Raw genomic sequence first — 17419 nt, forward strand, 5'->3', positions numbered from 1 at the left:
AGAAACGTAAATATATAAATCAGTTTTCTCATAGTCTTCAGCTTGAATTTCATAATCTAACATTTTCTAAAATGTGCATATTAAATAAAAGATGAAATAGAAGGTACAGTTCTTTGGCAGAGTGCTTTTTAACACTGTTAAGATACAATATATTAACATTTTAGCCAGAATTTCTTTTTTCCTTCTTGCCTAGGCAACAAAAATCCAATTTTTGTTTAAATTTGATCTAAAAGATCTAGTCCTTTTTGGATTGTATACTACATTAATATAACATAAATGTGGATATTGCCTACCGTGATGAAACTATATTGATGTGTACAAATACTAATCACGTAAAGTTACCTTTGTTTTGGGACAAATGAGAACCAAAGAATTGATCATTTTAAATTTTACATTTAAATGTATGTATTTTTAAAATGCATACATCAAGTATGAAGTTTTTGATAATCTGATCTTCTAAAAAAAGATATATTATTTTCAGAGCTCTTTTCTTTTTTAGAAATAGGAAATAGCGATAATCCATATATCCATGAGTATTATATATAGTCAGAAATGCAGGTATTTATAAATGATTCCAGAGTTAGATGACTGTCCTCTTTAAGTCTCTTAATTATTGTGTGGATAACTTTTTCTTTAACAGTTTTATCTTCCAGAATCTAGATATGCATATCAGCACCCCAGTTTAGTCTGTTATACTTCTATTGATAGTTGCAGTGCACATGTTAGATTAGCACGATGAAAAGACAAAAAAGCAAATAAACATTCTTCAGTGTACGACCCTCTTTCCCCTCTCATTTTGCATCCATAATTTTTATTCAGAAAAATTTTCAAGGAACCTTAACAATAAATAGTCCTAATGAATGAGTGAATGCAAGCTGTAGCAAACATATTTGTAAGATACTTCGTGGTTTGTTTCTATAGTACCAAAACTTTTTCAGCTTTGTATTTATCCTTTTTCTGTGAGTAGGTTCTGTTTTATTTCATTAATATTTAAAGTTTAAAAGTAAAAGTACCTCCTAATCTAGATTCTAGTTATAAAATTTAAAATAAAAGGAAATACACATTCTAATTAATGTATAATTAATTGAGTGGGCTAAAGGGTCTTTTGAAATCACACTGTCTCTTGTTCATAACATCTTATTTTTATATGCTTATGTCATCCTGTTGGTATTTTGTTAAATACAATTTATTTTAAAAATAAATAGCTCTATTACCATCACATGGCACTTTTTCTTTTGATGAAAGTGTTTTTACCTAGTTTATGAAATCTGTTCATATCTATAATTTAATTTCCTCAATTTTTTTTCTTTATAGATAGTTGGTTGCCACTTTAGGTCTATTCCAGTGAATGAAAAAGACACCTTAACATATTTCATCTACTCAGTGAAGAATGACAAGAACAAATCAGATCTCAAGGTTGATAGTGGTGTTCACTAGGAGAGATGGAAGTGAGACTAAGACTTGAATGTTCAGATGTTAAGACTGTTTACTGTTTTTTCACATGTAGAAATGTTCCTTGTGTATTTTTTCTACAGAGGATTTTCTCTGGTTTTATTTTCCTTGTTTCTGACTCTAATAATTAGTTGGAAACTCATGCAAAACAAGCTTTCCTAGATTAAAAAATATTTTAAATAAAGGTTGTTACTATTATAGTTGCTTCAGTGTATTTATTTTGTGAAACTTGATTTTTATTATAAACTGACTTTTAGGGACCAGTGTTAATTGAGATTTTAATGTAAAGATCATTTATTACCTTTTTTAAATTTATTTATTTTTAATTCCAAGAAACTAACAGGTTAAGGAAAAGTAACAAATGTAGCATATTTGCTTTCTGTGGGACAATCTGATTTCTAATTCAGGATATCCTATTAAATAGCATTATTTTCAAAGTGCTTTTTAGTGCTAACACATTTGAAAAATACACTTCCGTTCAGGTGCAACTTTTTTGTTTCCTTTTATTGTTATTATTACTTGAAGAAGTGCCAGGAAGAACAAATAGTTTAAGTTATATTCTTACGTCCTTCCAAAGAAGACTTAATGTGCCAGCAAAGGTAAACACATTGCTGAAAGTTGAAGTAAGAACATAGAATTCAAGTTTTAATTGTTTCTTTAAATTTTCTCTTAGAGAAAAGGTATTTATATAGCATGAATATAGAAAGAACCTCTGCAATACCCCTTAACTTTGAGTCATGTCCTATGCTATTTACATTGCAAATTAAAACTAATAAATTGGAGAGATCTAGAAATCCAACAAGATCTTTAAATTTTGGTCATACTTAGCTCTGATTTGTTTGTTTTATTTCCTTTTATATTTCATTCTCTGTCAGTTTTCTATTAAATATTTTTAACCTCTGCTTTTCCTGAGCATTGTGTTGCTTCACCAAGTTCCTATGATTACAAATCGAATTCATAGCTTGTGACACCAAAACAAAACAGTTTCAGTGAAGTGTTACGAGGTTGTGGGGCAGATTTTAGGCTGGAAACGGGTGAGATCATTAATGTAGCTCTTGGTTTCTCAAAGCTGACATTTGGGCCTCATGATTCTTCATTGTGGGAGGCCGTCCTTTGTCTTGTAGCTTTAGCAGCATTGCTGGAGTCTACACGCTAGTGCCTGTAGCACTCCGAAGGTGACAACCAGAAATATCTCTAGACATTGTCAGACATTCCCCGGGGGGCAAAATCACCCCTGACTGAGAACCACTGATGTAGCTAAACCTAAAGTCCTGGGTCAGTAGAAGGTGAATCTGTATTTTTAAGTGTTCTGAATGTTGTATTGACAGCTAAAATATATGGTGAACAATAAAGCAACTGGTCTTTGTTCTTGCGATGACCATTTAAAGATTTACTTGCTACTTTATTGATGAGTAGAGGCTGTAATAACTGGTATGAAAACCTCTCATTCCTGGCATTCCAGAAATCTCTGTGAGAACTGAAATGTATGTATGAAAATGAACCACAAAGCTACAAGATGTGGTGATTTATTTGAAGAAAATCTTACTTCTACATTTTATATTTTTCCTAAATCCCTAAAGACTTAATTTTATAATAAAAACTTGACTGTAGGCTTAGTTTTTCTGTAAAAACACTCCATTCTTGTGAAAAAAGCTTGAAATTATTTACTTACATTAAAGTATCTGTTTATGAATAGATAACCTTTGACTAACAATGTTAGTTTCGTATATTTGCATAAAATGTATAAAAAGTGAAAGAGCAAGAGTTCTGAGTATTGATTATCCATTGAAATTAAGCCCTTGTTGGAGCAATTTAAAACATGAAAAGTTGAGAACTGAAGAACCTCAGCAAAGCTGAGGAACTCAAGAAACTGCAATGTAAAAGTCAGTTTTATATAAAGATTTTAATTCTTTGCTTTTGGGTTTTAAAAATGATGAATTCACTAGAAATGTTTTTACTTGTCTATATCTGAGCAGAAAAAGTAAATGGGAACTCATGTCTCTATGATGGTATGGCTTACCTTTAGGTTAGAGTATCAGGAGAAGAATCCAAATGTGACTGCCATTGGGGTAGAAGGAAGAAAATATACCAAATGTGTAGCATGAGCTCAAGAAATGTCAGTTGTTTGGTAACTACCTTTTACTGAATAATTTAGGAAAAGGCTAAAAAATCAATGTCAGAGATACATTTCTTTAAGAAGAAAAGCTGTATGTTATTTCTACATAAGGCTTTTTTTTTAAATAGAGGTGAAATTTACTTACTATACAGTTAACCATTGTAAAGTGTACAATTTGTTGGTATTTAGTGTATTCACAATGTTGTGCAACCACTAGCTTTAATTTAAAAACTTTTTCATCACCTCTTAAAAACACCCGTAACTAATCACTCCCAATTCCTCCCTCCTATCCCTGGTATCTGCTTTCTGTCTCTATAGATTTGCCTATTATATCATATAAAGGGAACCAGACAATATATAGCCTTTTGTGTCTGGGTTTTGTCCCTTAGTGTAATGTTTTCAAAGTTCATTCAGATTGTAGCATGTATCAGTACTCTGTTCCTTTTTAAGGCTGAATAATGTGCATACATATATAGGTATGTGTATGTATATATATATTTATATATTTTTTACATTTCCTTTAATGTATACGTGATGTAGATATCAAGTCAGTTTTGTACCCATAATACCCAACAGACTTATATTTTACTTCTAAACCTCTGGAAATATAGATCATTAGATCTTGTATATTATTTTTTGTTGAAAATTTTCTATAGGTTTTTATTTGTAAAATTCTCAGAATGTTTTGGCTACGTTTATGCCACACATTTCTCTTTAGATATGCTACTATATAAAGATGAGCACGTTATGGTGATAACCATTCTATAGAAGTAAATTGAATAGTCTAATTCTATGTCAATTTACTATAATTTTATCAGTTTCTCTTCAGTTCTTTGAGAGAAAAGTTTAGTTTTAGGCTGTTAATGCAAGATGATTTAGAAATAATATGAATTTGATTATTTTTTCCTTTGGGGAAAATTATTTTAAAGCCTGTAGGACTTTATTGATAGGATTATTTACATTTTAAAGTCACCTGCCATAATATTTTGCAAAAACGATTTATTCTGGAAGAACTCATGTGTACCTGTTGGCACTTGTGAGGAAGTTAAAGTTACGAAATGATCTGTAAATGTTTTTATCTGTCCTTGCCTTCCTCCAATAGTTGTTGCTCGTTGTCTTGGTTCTCCATGTTGCTTCCAGTTCCCTAATAATCCTAGGATTAGTACCTAATTGCAGCAAACAAGATATTCAAGGAGACTCTATGGATTATGATGAGGAAAAGGAAATTTTTATCAAGAAGCGATGAGGTATTAGTAAGTATTACTGTTAACTTTGTGCTCAGTACCATGGAATTCATAGTAAGAACAAAGAGATAGAAAGTCAAAGATAAAAATACAGAAATTGTTATTTGGTAAGCATTTAGCATATATAAGCCAACTGAAATATACAATTGTATGCCTCATACAAGCAAAGATTTGCTTTCCTAAAAAGGAATTGGATTAGATGATGTTATTAAATAACATAGCAGTTAAGAATTTAGATGCCAGAAGAAGACTGGCCATATCCAAAACCTGGCTCTACTGCTCTGATAATGTACACTTAGGCAAGCTGCTTCTCTCTAAATTTGGCATCTTTGCCCATAGAACAGAGATCATGATAGTACTTATCTCACTCAGTTGTAAGACAGTATTTGGAACAATAATACATTTTTAATAAAAGCTTGGTTGTATTTTCTTGTAGCTAAAACCTATTGAAAAAATAAAGGATCTGTTCATTAATATGATTGAATGAAATGTTTGCTTTTAAAAACATACTAACCAAGTTAGAAAAAGTTATATAAGGCAAGTTGTGTGAGCATTCATGCTTTTTACATTTATTTGGTAATATAAAGAAGAATATGTGCTTCTATAATGCATTCATTTCTAAAAGAATGTAATATAATTTCATATTACAAAGTTATTTCCAGAAAGGAGAGAATTTGATGAAAAATAATAATTATAAAATTTCATTTATTGTTTAGTTTTTTTCAAATACTATTTTCCTCATCAGATTCTTTTTTCCAACTGTTGCCAATCTTTTTTTATTTTTCTGCTTTTTCTCCCCAAATCCCCCCAGTACATAGTTGTATATTTTAGTTGTGGGTCCCTCTAGTTGTGGCACGTGGGATGCCTTCTCAGCATGGCTTGATGAGCTGTGCCATGCCGGTGCCCAGGATCCGAACTGGCGAAACCCTGGGCCACATGAACTTAACCACTCGGCCACGGGGCGGGCCCCTCAACAGATTTTGATTGTAGTAATAAGGGAACACTTAATTAAAAAGCCATTGTTGCCTCGCATATGCCCTCATGCTGATCTGTTATTTATAAATAGAGATACTGAATCTTTAGTGCTTTTTTTTCTCCCTCAAAGAGAATCTATACCAAGTAGAAAATGAAACAGGTTCACTGATGATTTTCTTTATTTACCTATTCCATGCACTGTTCCAGAAAGGATAGAAGACTTCCATTATTGAGTTAGTTTGATTTTAATACCAGTCAATTAAGTGACGAAAAAAAGCCCAATCAGATCAAATGCTATGTGGATAAAACAACAAATTTGTTTTTGTTTTTTTTACAATTCCACTTCATGAATTTTTGTAGAGGTCATACTATTGGAAAACATGTTCTGACGTGTTTGTGCAGATTTTAGGAGGAACTGAATTATGACTATCTCAAAATGGTTTGGTCCAGCCCTGTAACACTTACTGAACACTGAATAGATATCAGATACTGTTCTGGGTGTGGTCTTCAGAAGCAGATCAGGGACCTCCAAGGTTATATTTCAATGAAATAATGTCACTTTTATTCCAAAATGATGTCTCCTGGATTTGCTACATGGTGTGGTACTTCTCAAACTTTTCTCCTCAACAATACTTTGTATAGCATCCTACGCTTATCCTCTGTAGCAGGCTTCACATTTATAAATAATTATTTATTTGTAATTATTACCCCTTTGTTAGAATACAAGTTCCAAGAAGACAAGTCCATCTTATTCATTACTACATCCCTAAATCTTAGTAATAGCTGGCACTTCGAAAGCATTTAATAAATTTTTATAGCATAAGGACTTTCTGAAATTACCTCTGATGGCCTAGTCAATGCATACCTCCTAAGATATGAGGGCATAGTCCACAGCTGCCTCTAACAGTCAGAAAATGTCTCTGAAGGCATCTGTTTTGTTTACCCTTAAAATTCATGTGACTGTTTAATTCTCATCCATTACATGTTTGTTTTAATATGTGTTTTGTTATTCTCAGGAAAAATTGATATATCAGGAATATGTATCATAGTTTTAAGGATACAGCTATGTGTGTGAGTGTGTGTAGTGTATGGGGTTTGGAATTAGAACTTGTTCAAATTCTGCCTTTATTTTTAGTAAATATCTTAAACTTGAGTTGGTATCTGAAAAACAGGTTTAAGAATACTTATTTCGCAAGTTTTTGTTGTTTTTTAAGAGAATAAATCACAAATGTACCTAAAGTACTTGACATACTTAATGTACACTCAAATATTGGCTCCCTTTCCCCCTCTTTCTAGAAAACTTCTAATTTCCCTTCCAAGAACCTCAATTTTTATCTGGTTCTTTCCATTAAGTATACCTGGTCAATAACTGTCAACTAAGAACTGAAAGTATTCTCAATCTTTGAGCCAGGATTATAGCTATTCATCTGGGGACAGAATTCTTTTACTGGGCATAGTGAATACCTTGTAGATGAAAATTTTCTAGCAAAAATTTTTAAACTGGTACCAACAGTGTCCACAGAGAAAAATTAAATTGAATTAATTTTTATTACTACTTATTTAACACAAGTTTACTTGTCCTAGACAAGTAAGAATTTATAGGATCTGCTTTATTGCACTGCATAGAAACTAGAAATGCAGTTACACTTATATAGTGCAGTTTTTGGGAAATGAGGGATGGTGTTCTCCGGAATACATGAAGATTCTCAGTGATTGTTGCAAGGAATCACAAAAGAGATCTTTGGTCCAAAGAAGACATCTCTGAAAGAAAATATAACATGAGTTAAGTTCAGCTGAAAGTTAAGATATATGTTAGTCTCTTCTGGCTTAAAAATGGACAGTGATTTCTAGGATTTCAGATATGGCTATTCTTTTTAGGTGAATAAAGTACAAAGAATGAGTGGGAGGACTTGCCCACAGGAGCAATAAAGACTAAGAAGGTAATCAGTTCTACTTTCCTCCCATTTGCCATTGATATTATGCTATCATTTATCTATAAAGAAAAGGAAAGACTGAGTGATTTCAAAACCTTATAGTCATGCAAAAAGATTAATTTCTCTGACATGGGTGAGGATAGATCATGAAGTTTAAATCTACAGGTAAGAAAAAGAAGGTTAAAAATTTCTTAAAAAGTCAATAAATAAATTTCTAGGTTTTGTAGGGAAAGGAGAAATGTTAAGCTATTCAGCTCTTCTTGTTTGAAAGATCATATAAGGTAATGTATAAAAATGCATGGAATAATATAAAATTGTGTATATGTGCAAGGTGGTATTATGATTATGGCTGATTAGCATCTAATGTACAACATGATGACTACAGTTAACACTGTTGTATGGTATATTCAAAAGTTTCTAAGAGTAGATCCTAACAGTTCTCATCACAGGAAAAAAAATTGTTTTGGTTAATATATGAGGTGATGGATGTTAACTAAACTTAGGGTAATCACTTCACAATATATGTATGTCAAATCATTATGCTGTATACCTTAAACTTATACAGTGCTATATGTCAATTAAATCTCAATAAAATAGAAAAAGATAGGATGGCAAATTAAGATTTATGTTTATAGACAGAAAAAAAAAGGAATACGCTTAGCAAGTTAAGTCTGTTGCTACTGGGAAAATGATAACCCCAAATCAGATAGAAATTACTTTTTTTGAAAGTATACAAAAATCTTGTATACTTCTTCTATACAAGAAGTATAGAAGTCCATACTTCTATTCTCATCGATTAACACAGATAATCACAAAATTATATCATAAAATAAATACAAGTACATCTCAGTAAATTGGTTCCAAGTCTTACAATTAAAAAACACAAACGTGTTATTTTAATAGTAGATGTCATTTCATTTATGTAGTCTGGGAAAAATTAAGTCATTTTATGCAGCCAGTTAACTCAAGTTCTTGTTATCATGGTTTAACATAGCGATTCTCAAACTACCATGCATCAGAATCACCTAGAGGGTTTAAGCCATAATTGTTATACCTCACCTCCATTGTTACTGATTCAGCTGGTCTGGTCTGGGGCCCAAGAATGGATGTGCACTTTTAACAAGAACTCAGGTGATATTGAAGCTTTTCTTCTGGGAACCATACTTTAAGAACCAACTGGCTTGATAGAAAAAGTATCTAGTCCAAATCAGAAGACCTGGGTTCTAGTCTCAGTGCTGATATTAACTAGTTACGTGGGATGGTGCTAGTCATTTTACCTCTCTATACCTTTCCTTGATAAGATGGTTATATCTGCCCTTTCTACCTCACAGATTTCTTAGAAAAATGAAACTATGATGACATATGTTGAAAGTAATTTGAAAAGTTATTTTGAGTATGAATAGCCAAGGTCATAGTATTCGAAAGATTCCTCAATAACCAAAGGAAAATAATTTTAAAATCAAGTGCTAAAAATATTTATTGATTTATCTACCATTGTTTTATACTTAAATACATCTACTTTCCATGTCAGTGGATAACGTCTATTTAGTTAATTTCTGGTTAACTCAGACATAGAGCTAGAAAATTTTTCCTTGACCCTTATCAAAGTTTTTTGTCCAGCTAATTACTTGATCCTGTTACTGAAATCTTTTATCTAAAGCCTTTTATTAGTTTTCAAATTGGTTTAAGATGTCAACCTTGAAGGTGACTTCAGCTACCAACAGATTTTTTTGTGTGGTTAAAAATCAGATAGGAAATTTAGAATTTAATAGATTGGAGTGTTATTGATTTTCTGGATTTAATTTGTTTTACTAAAATCTGCCAAACTCTGTTTCTTAAATGAAAATATTCAGTTCTATACACAATGGTGATGATTCTAGAAAATAGCTGAGATTTGAACAGGATTTTACTAAAAATGGTGATTAATGTCAGCAAACTCATTATGAGGGTGTCCTTAGAAAAGAGTTGTTATGCATACATTTCATAGCAATGTATTTTGTGATTGCATTTCCTTACTTTGGACAGCAGAGCAATTCACTGAAGTTGCAGTAACAGATCATCTCACATCCCTTCCCATCCCAGAAATGATCCTGGACGTTTACATCCATCTTTGTCAGGTCAGCTACTCCTTCCGGAAGGTTGTGACAGTTGCGATCTTTCAGTATCTTTTTGTAGCAAGACAGGCGATTTGCAGGCATGGCTTGAACTCCTAGCAGCAAAGTTAGCGCAACGGTGACAGCAAGTACTGTAAATTTCATTTTGGCTTTTGGCCCTGGGATAGAAGAAGAACCAAAATGTGTCAGTGTTTTTGGTTTTTTTTAAGATGGAATTCATCTGAACATAAAGTTCCGTAGCATTCTCATAAACTTTGGATAGACAGAATGGGAGGTGATCTTTCCTACTCTCCTCTTTGAATGTGTTTCTCAAAGTGTAGTTTTATGACCATCTACAATAAAAATCACTTAGAATATTTGTTAAAAATCAAATGCCTGGGCTCCACAAAGAAATAGTGAATGAGAAATGCTGGGAAGGGCGGAGGGGGACAGGTAGTGGTAAGAGCCACAATCTGCATTTTTAAGTACCAAAAGTCTTTTTTGGTTTTTTTTGTACATTCAGTAGAGAAAAACTGCTTTTTAAGGTGGTAAAACTCAGGTAAATTACTAGAACAAGTATCTTCATCGAGTACAGTGTTCTTGACTTTGCATATCTTAACAAGATTGTCAAAGAACCTGGCTCCCACCCTGACAAAATCAAAAAGCTCCTTTATCCTGATATTGACAGATGATATTGTATACATATGTTTATAGTTCAGTTAAGTTTTTAAAAACTTTGGAATTATTTTTGGGGTCCATTTTTGTTGCAAATTTTTAGTAATGTTGTGAACTTTTATCCCACATGGATTACTTCATCTTAGCCTCAGTTGAAAGCACAAGCTTGAATTCTCCCTAATAAATCTCTAGCCTGTTCTTAACTACCTACCATGATGAAGAACTCATTATTGGCTAAGTCAACATATTCCATGGACATAGTTCTAACGTCTCCCTTATTGTAAAATATTTTTCTGTAGCTTCCAACCACCAGTCCTAGTCTGAACTCTTGGGGTCGTACCAAACAAGTCTAATTCCTCTTCCAGGAGATAAGTCTTCAAGTACAGTATTTGCATACAACTATGGAATATTCACCATCTATTAAATCAGGCTTCTCTGGCTTCCATATTAAACGTGTAAACAATGGAGGCTATTGTAGCAAAGGAAAACTAGCAAAAGAGTGGAGGAACCAAAATCAGAATCCACGGCCATTCAGATTTCATCTTGTTGACAGGCACCAAAGTATCTGTACTACTATGGAATATTGTAAAGAGGGGAAGACAGATACGTATATTGTACTTTGAAAGTAAACAATATTGTTGAAATTTTAGTATGAAGTTTTCAGTGATTAGATACATCTCAGAAGTGAATTATTTTAGGTAAGATAAAGACTTTTTAAAAAAGACTTGGTTCTTTTAGAGCAGTTTTTGGTTTACAATAAAATTGAGAGGAAGGTACTGATTTCCCATATAACCTCTGCCCTCAGGGGTCAGCCTGGTGGCACAGAGGTGAAGTTTGCATGTTCTGCTTCAGCAGCATGGGGTTCCCTGGTTTGGATCCCTGGTGCGGACCTACACACCACATATCAAGCCATGCTGTGGCAGGCATCCCACATATAAAATAGAGGAAGATGGGCACGGATTTTAGCTCAGGGCCAATCTTCCTCAGCAAAAAGAGGAGGATTGGCAGCAGATGTTAGCTCAGAGCTAATCTTCCTCAAAAAAAAACAATAACAAAAATAAATAAATAAATAAAACACCCCTACTCTCACACACGCATAGCCTCTCCCATGATCAATGGTACACTTTTTACCAAGGATGTACCTACATTGACATATCATAATCACCCAAAGTCTATAGTTTACCTTAGGGTTCCCACTTTGTGTTGTACATTCTATGGGTTGGACAAATGTATAATGACATATATCCATCATTATAATATCAAACAGTATTTTCACTGCCTTAAAAATCCTCTGTGCCCTGCCTATATAACTTCCCCCCTGCTCCCTGCTCTGTAACCACTGATCCTTTTTATTGTCTTTATAGTTTGGCTTTTCCAGAATGTCCTATAGTTGGAATCATACAATATGTAGGCTTTTCAGATGGGCTTCTTTAACTTAGTAATATGCATTTAAGGTTCCTCCATGTCTTTTCATGTCTTGATAGAGCGATCTTTCTTTTTTAGCACTGAATAATATTGCATTGTCTGAATGTACTGCAGTTTATTTATCCATTCACCTACATCTTGGTTGCTTCCCAATTTTGGCAGTCATGCATAAAGCTACTATAAACATCCTTGTGCAGGTTTTTATGTGGACATGTTTTCAACTCCTGTGAGTAAATACCAAGGAGCATGATTGCTGGATTATATTGTAAGAGTATGCTTAGTTTTGTAAGAAACCACCACAGTCTTTCAAAGTAGCTGTACTACTTTGCATTCCCACCAGCAAGGTGTGCGTTCCTGTTGAGCCACATTCTCACTAGCATTTGGTGTTGTCAGTGTTCTGGATTTTGGTCATTTTGATTGATATATAGTAGTCTCTCATTTTAATTTACATTTTCCTGATGACATATTATGTGGAGCATCTCTTCATATGCTTGTTCACCATCTGTGTATCTTCTTTGGTGACGTGCCTGTTAAGGTTGGCCCATTTTTTTAATCAGGTTCTTTGTTTTTTTATTGTTGAGTTTTAATAGTTCTTTGTATATTTTGGATAGCACTCCTTTAGCAGATAGGTCTTTTGCAAATGTTTTCTCCCAGTCTGTAGCTTGTCTTCTAATTCTCTTGATATTTTCTTTCACAGAACAAAAGGTTTTAATTTTAATGAAGTTTAACTTATCAATGATTTCTTTTATGGATCATGACTTTGGTGTTATATCTAAAAAGGCATCACCATACCCAAGGTCATCTAGGTTTTCTTCTATGTTGTATTCTAGGAGTTTTAGAGTTTTGCACTTTATTTTTAGGCCTATGATCCATTTTGAGTTAATTTTTTGTAAAGGGTGTAAAGTCTTTGTTTAGATTCATTTTGCCGCATGTGGATGTCTAGCTGTTCCAGCACCATTTGTTGAAAAGACTGTCTTTGTCCATTGTGTTGCTTTTGCTCCCTTGTCAAAGATTAGTTGACTATATTTGTGGGATTCTATCTGAGCTCTCTATTCTGTCTCCATTGATCTTTTTGTCTCTTCTTTCACCAATACCACACTGTCTTGGTTGCTGTAGATTTATAGTAAATCTTAAAGTCAGGTAGCATCAGTCCTCCAGCTTTGTTCTTCTCTTTCAGTATTGTGTTGGCTATTCTGGGTCTTTTGCCTCTCCGTGTAAACTTTAGAATCAGTTTGTCAATCTCCACAAAATAATTTGCTGGATTTTCATTGGGATTGCATTAATCTATAGATCAAGTTGGGAATAACTGACATCTTACAATATTGAGTCTTCCTATCCATGAGCATGGAATATCTCTCTATTTTTTTAGTTCTTCTTTGATTTCATTCAACAGAGTTTTGTAGTTTTTCTCATATAGATCTTCTCGTGTATATTTTATTAGATTTATACATAAATATTTCATTTTGGGGGTGCTAATGTAAATGGTATTTTATTTTTAATTTCAAATTCCACTTATTCATTGTTGGTATATAGGAAAGCAATTGACTTTTATGTATTAACCTTGTATCCTGCATCTTCACTATAATCACTTATTCGTTCCATGTGTTTTTTGTTGATTCTTTCAGATTTTCTACATAGATAATATGCCAACAAAGACAGTTTTATGTCTTCCTTCCCAATCTGCATACATTTTCTTTTCTTTTCTTTTCTTGCCTTACTGCATTAGCAAGGACTTCCAGTATGATACTGAAAAGGAGTCATGAGAGGGGACATCCTTACCTTGTACCTGATCTTAGTGGGAAAGCTTCAAGTTTCTCACTGTTAAGTAGGATGTTAGCTGCAGGATTTTTTAGATAGTCTTTATCAAATTGAGAAAGTTCTCCTCTATTTCTAGTTTACTGAGAGTTTTATCATGCGTAAGTGTTGGTTTTTTGTCAGATGCTTTTTCAGCATCTAATGATATGATCATGTGATTTTTTTTTTTTAGTTTGTTGACGTGATGGATTACATTAATTGATTTTCAAATGTTGGACCAGCCTTGCATACCTGGGATAAATTCCCCTTGATCATGATGTATCATACTTTTTCTACTTGTTTGGATTCAATTTGCTAATATTTTGTTGAGGATTTTTGCATCTATGTTCATGAGAGGTATTGACCTGTAGTTTTCTTTTCTTGTTATGTCTTTGTCCGGTTTCGATATTAGGGTAATGCTAGCCTCATAGAATGAGTTAGAAAGTAGTCCTTATGTTTCTATCCTTTGAAAGAGATTGTAGAAATTGGTATACTTTCTTGCTTAAATGTTTGGGAGAATTCACTAGGGAACCCATCTGGGCCTGATGCTTTCTGTTTTGGAAGGTTATTAATTATTGATTCAATTTCTTTAGTAGATATAGACCTATTCAGATCATCTATTTCTTCTTGTGTGAATTGTGGCAGATTCTACCTTTCAAGGAATTGGTCCATTTCACCTAGGTTATCAAATTTGTAGGCATAGAGTTGTTCATAATATTTCTTTTTTTTAAATTTCCATGGCATCTATAGTGATGTGCCTCTTTCATTTCTGATATTAGTAATTTTGTATCCTCTCTTTTTTTTTCTTAATTAGCTTGGCTAGCGTTTTATCACTTTTATAGATCTTTTCAAGGAACCAGCTTTTGCTTTCTTTGATTTTCTCTATTGATTTCTTGTTTTCAGTTTCATTGATTTCTGCTCTAATTCTTATTATTTCTTTTCTTCTACTTACTTTGGAGCAAATTTGATTTGCTCTTCTTCTAGTTTCCCAAGGTGGAAACTTAGATGATTGATTTTAGGTCTTTTTTCTTTTCTAATATATGCATTCAAAGCATCCATAAATTTCCATCTAAGCACTGCTTTCACTGGATCCCATAAATTTTGATGTTTTATTTTCATTTTCATTAAGTTCAAAATATTTTTAAATTTCTGTTGAGATTTCTTCTTTAACCCATGTGTTATTGAGAAGTGTGTTGTTTAGTCTCAATGTATTTGGGGATTTTCCAGTTATCTTTCTGTTATTAATTTCTACTTTAATTCCTTTGTGATCTGAGAACAGACATTTTACGATTTCTATTCTTTTAAAGCCATTAAGGTGTGGTTTATGCCCCAGAATGTGGTCCATCCTGGTGAATGTTGCATATGAGTTGAGAAAAATGTGTATATTCTACTGTAGTTGGGTGAAGTAGTCTATAGATGTCAGTTATATCCAGCTGATTGATGATATTGTTGAGTTCAACCATGTCCTTTCTAATTTTCTGTCTGCTGGATCTGTCCATCTCTGAGGGATGTTGAAGTCTCCAACCATGATAGTGGATTCATCTACTTTTCCTTGCAGTTCTGTCAGTTTTTTCCTTATGTAATTTGGCAGTCTGTTGTTAGGCAAGTACCCATTAAGAATTGTTATGTCTTCTTGAATAATTGACCCCTTTATCATTATGAAAAGCCCTTCTATATTCCTGATAACTTTTCTTACTTTAATGTCTGCTCTGTCTGAAATTAATATAGTGACTCCTGCTTTCTTTGGTTAGTGTGAACATGGTATATTTTTCTACATCCATTTACTTTTGATCTATATGTGTATTTATATTTAAAGTGGGTTTCTTGTAGACAACATATATTTGGGTCATATTTTTGAACACTCTAACAATCTCTGTCATTTAATTGGTGTATTTAGACCATGAGCATTCAAAGTGATTGATATAGTTGGATTAATATCTACTATATTCATTATTGTTTTCTATTTGTTACCCTTGTTCTTTGTTCCTGTTTTTCTCTTCCACTCTTTTCTTGGTTTTAATTTAGCATTTTTTATGATTCCATTTTCTCTCCTTTATTAACATATCTGTTATACTTTTTGTTTGTTTGTTTGTTTGCTTTTTTTTTTTTAGTGAGGAAGACTGTCCCTGAGCTAACATCTGTTGCCAGTCTTCCTCAGTTTTATATGTGGGATGCCACCACAGCGTTGCTTGATGAGCAGCATGTAGGTCCACACCCAGGTCTGAACCCCGGAACCCCAGGCTGCTGAAGTGGAGCGTGCAAACTTAAACACTACACCACTGGGCCAGCCCCTTGTTTGTTTTTTTCAGTAGTTGCCCTAGAGTTTGCAGTATACATTATAACTGATCCAAGTCCACTTTCAAATAATATTTTACCATTTCACAGGTAATGTGAGTACCTTATAATAACAAAATAAACCTAATTCCATGCTCCCATTCTTTGTATCATTGCAGTCATTCATAAGCATATATATCTATACATCTATGTCTATCTGTATACATACATAAGCAGACAATTGAATACATTGTTGCTATTATTATTTTGAACTGTTACCTGTTAGATCAATTAAGAAAAGTTAAAGTCTTTATTTTACCTTCACTTATTCCTTCCTCAATGCTCTTTATTTCTTTATGTAGATCCAGGTTTCTGACCTCTGTTATTTTCCTTCTCTTGAAAACACTTTTAACGTTTCTTGCAAAGCCAGTTTACTGAGAACAAATTCCTTCAATTTTTGTTTGTCTGAGAAAGTCTTTATTTCTCCTTTACTTTTGAAGAATAATTTTGCAGAGTACAGAATTCTAGGCTGGTAATTGTTTTTCTCTTAAGACTTTAAATATTTCACTCTGCTCACTTTTTGCTTGCATGGTTTCTGAGGGGAATTCAGATATAATTCTTATCTTTGTTCCTCTATAGGTGTTTTTTTTCCCCTTCTGGCTTCTTTCAGGACTTTATCTTTGATTTTCTGTAATTTAGAAATTATATGCCTATGTGTGCATTTTTTCAGCATATATTCTGCTTGATGTTCTCTGAACTTGCTGGATCTGTGATCTGGTGTCTGACATTAGTTTGGGTAAGTTCTCAGTCATTATTGTTTCAAATATTTCTTTTCCTTTCTCTCTTTCTTCTCCTTCTGGTATTCCCGTAATGTGTGTGTTACATCTTTCGTAGTTGTCCCACAGTAGTTGGATATTCCATTCTGTTTTTTTCAGTCTTTGTTCTCTTTGATTTTCCGTTTTCGAGGATTCTATTGATATATCCTGTAGCTCAAAGATTCTTTTCTCAGCTGTGTCCATTTACTAACAGGCCCATCAAAGGCATTCTTCATTTCTGTTACAGTGCTGTTTTTATCTCTAGCATTTCTTTTTGGTTCTTTCTTAGGATTTCCATCTCTCTGCTTACATTGCTCATCTCTTCTTGCCTGCTGACTACTTTATCTATTAGAGTCCTTAGGATATTAATCATAGTTGTTTTAAATTCCTGGCCTGATAATTCCAACATCCCTGCCATGTCTGGTTCTGATGCTTGCTTTATCTCTTTGTCTTTTGGTATGCCTTGTAAATCTTTCTTAATAGCCCATATGATGTACCAGGTAAAAGGAACTGCTGTAAATAGGCCTTTAGTCATGTGGTGGTGAGATGTGAGGGGAGGGGAAGCATTTTATAGTTCTATAATTAGGTCTTAGTCTTTTAGTGAGCCTGTGCTTCTGGGCCG

The 17419-nt window shown here is 33.2% G+C and overlaps 2 protein-coding genes across 8 annotated transcripts in view; one reads left to right on the forward strand and one right to left on the reverse strand.

Moving 5' to 3' along the window:
* Positions 1-17419, forward strand: part of SAP30 (Sin3A associated protein 30) — a 79660-nt gene that overhangs the window by 3599 nt on the left and 58642 nt on the right. The window contains exon 4 of one of the 5 annotated variants that reach the window (XM_014842127.3): positions 1315-1650. The exons of the other annotated variants lie outside the window; for them this stretch is intronic. Within the exon in view, the coding sequence (XP_014697613.2) occupies positions 1315-1437 (123 nt within the window). The 3' untranslated portion in view covers positions 1438-1650. Of the gene's footprint in view, positions 1-1314; positions 1651-17419 lie in introns of those variants that run through there. 5 annotated transcript variants of the gene reach the window in all.
* SCRG1 (stimulator of chondrogenesis 1) overlaps positions 7317-17419 on the reverse strand; it is a 117658-nt gene continuing 107555 nt past the window's right edge. For all 3 annotated transcript variants that reach the window (XM_070505072.1, XM_070505071.1, XM_044766947.2), the window contains 2 exons: positions 9738-9993; positions 7317-7548 (listed from right to left, as the gene is read on the reverse strand). In XM_070505072.1, coding sequence (XP_070361173.1) covers positions 7494-7548; positions 9738-9979 — 297 coding nt within the window. In that variant the 5' untranslated portion in view covers positions 9980-9993 and the 3' untranslated portion in view covers positions 7317-7493. The remainder of the gene's footprint in view (positions 7549-9737; positions 9994-17419) is intronic.

This window comes from Equus asinus, chromosome 3, assembly GCF_041296235.1.
Source record: "Equus asinus isolate D_3611 breed Donkey chromosome 3, EquAss-T2T_v2, whole genome shotgun sequence".
Classification (NCBI taxonomy): Eukaryota; Metazoa; Chordata; class Mammalia; order Perissodactyla; family Equidae; genus Equus; species Equus asinus.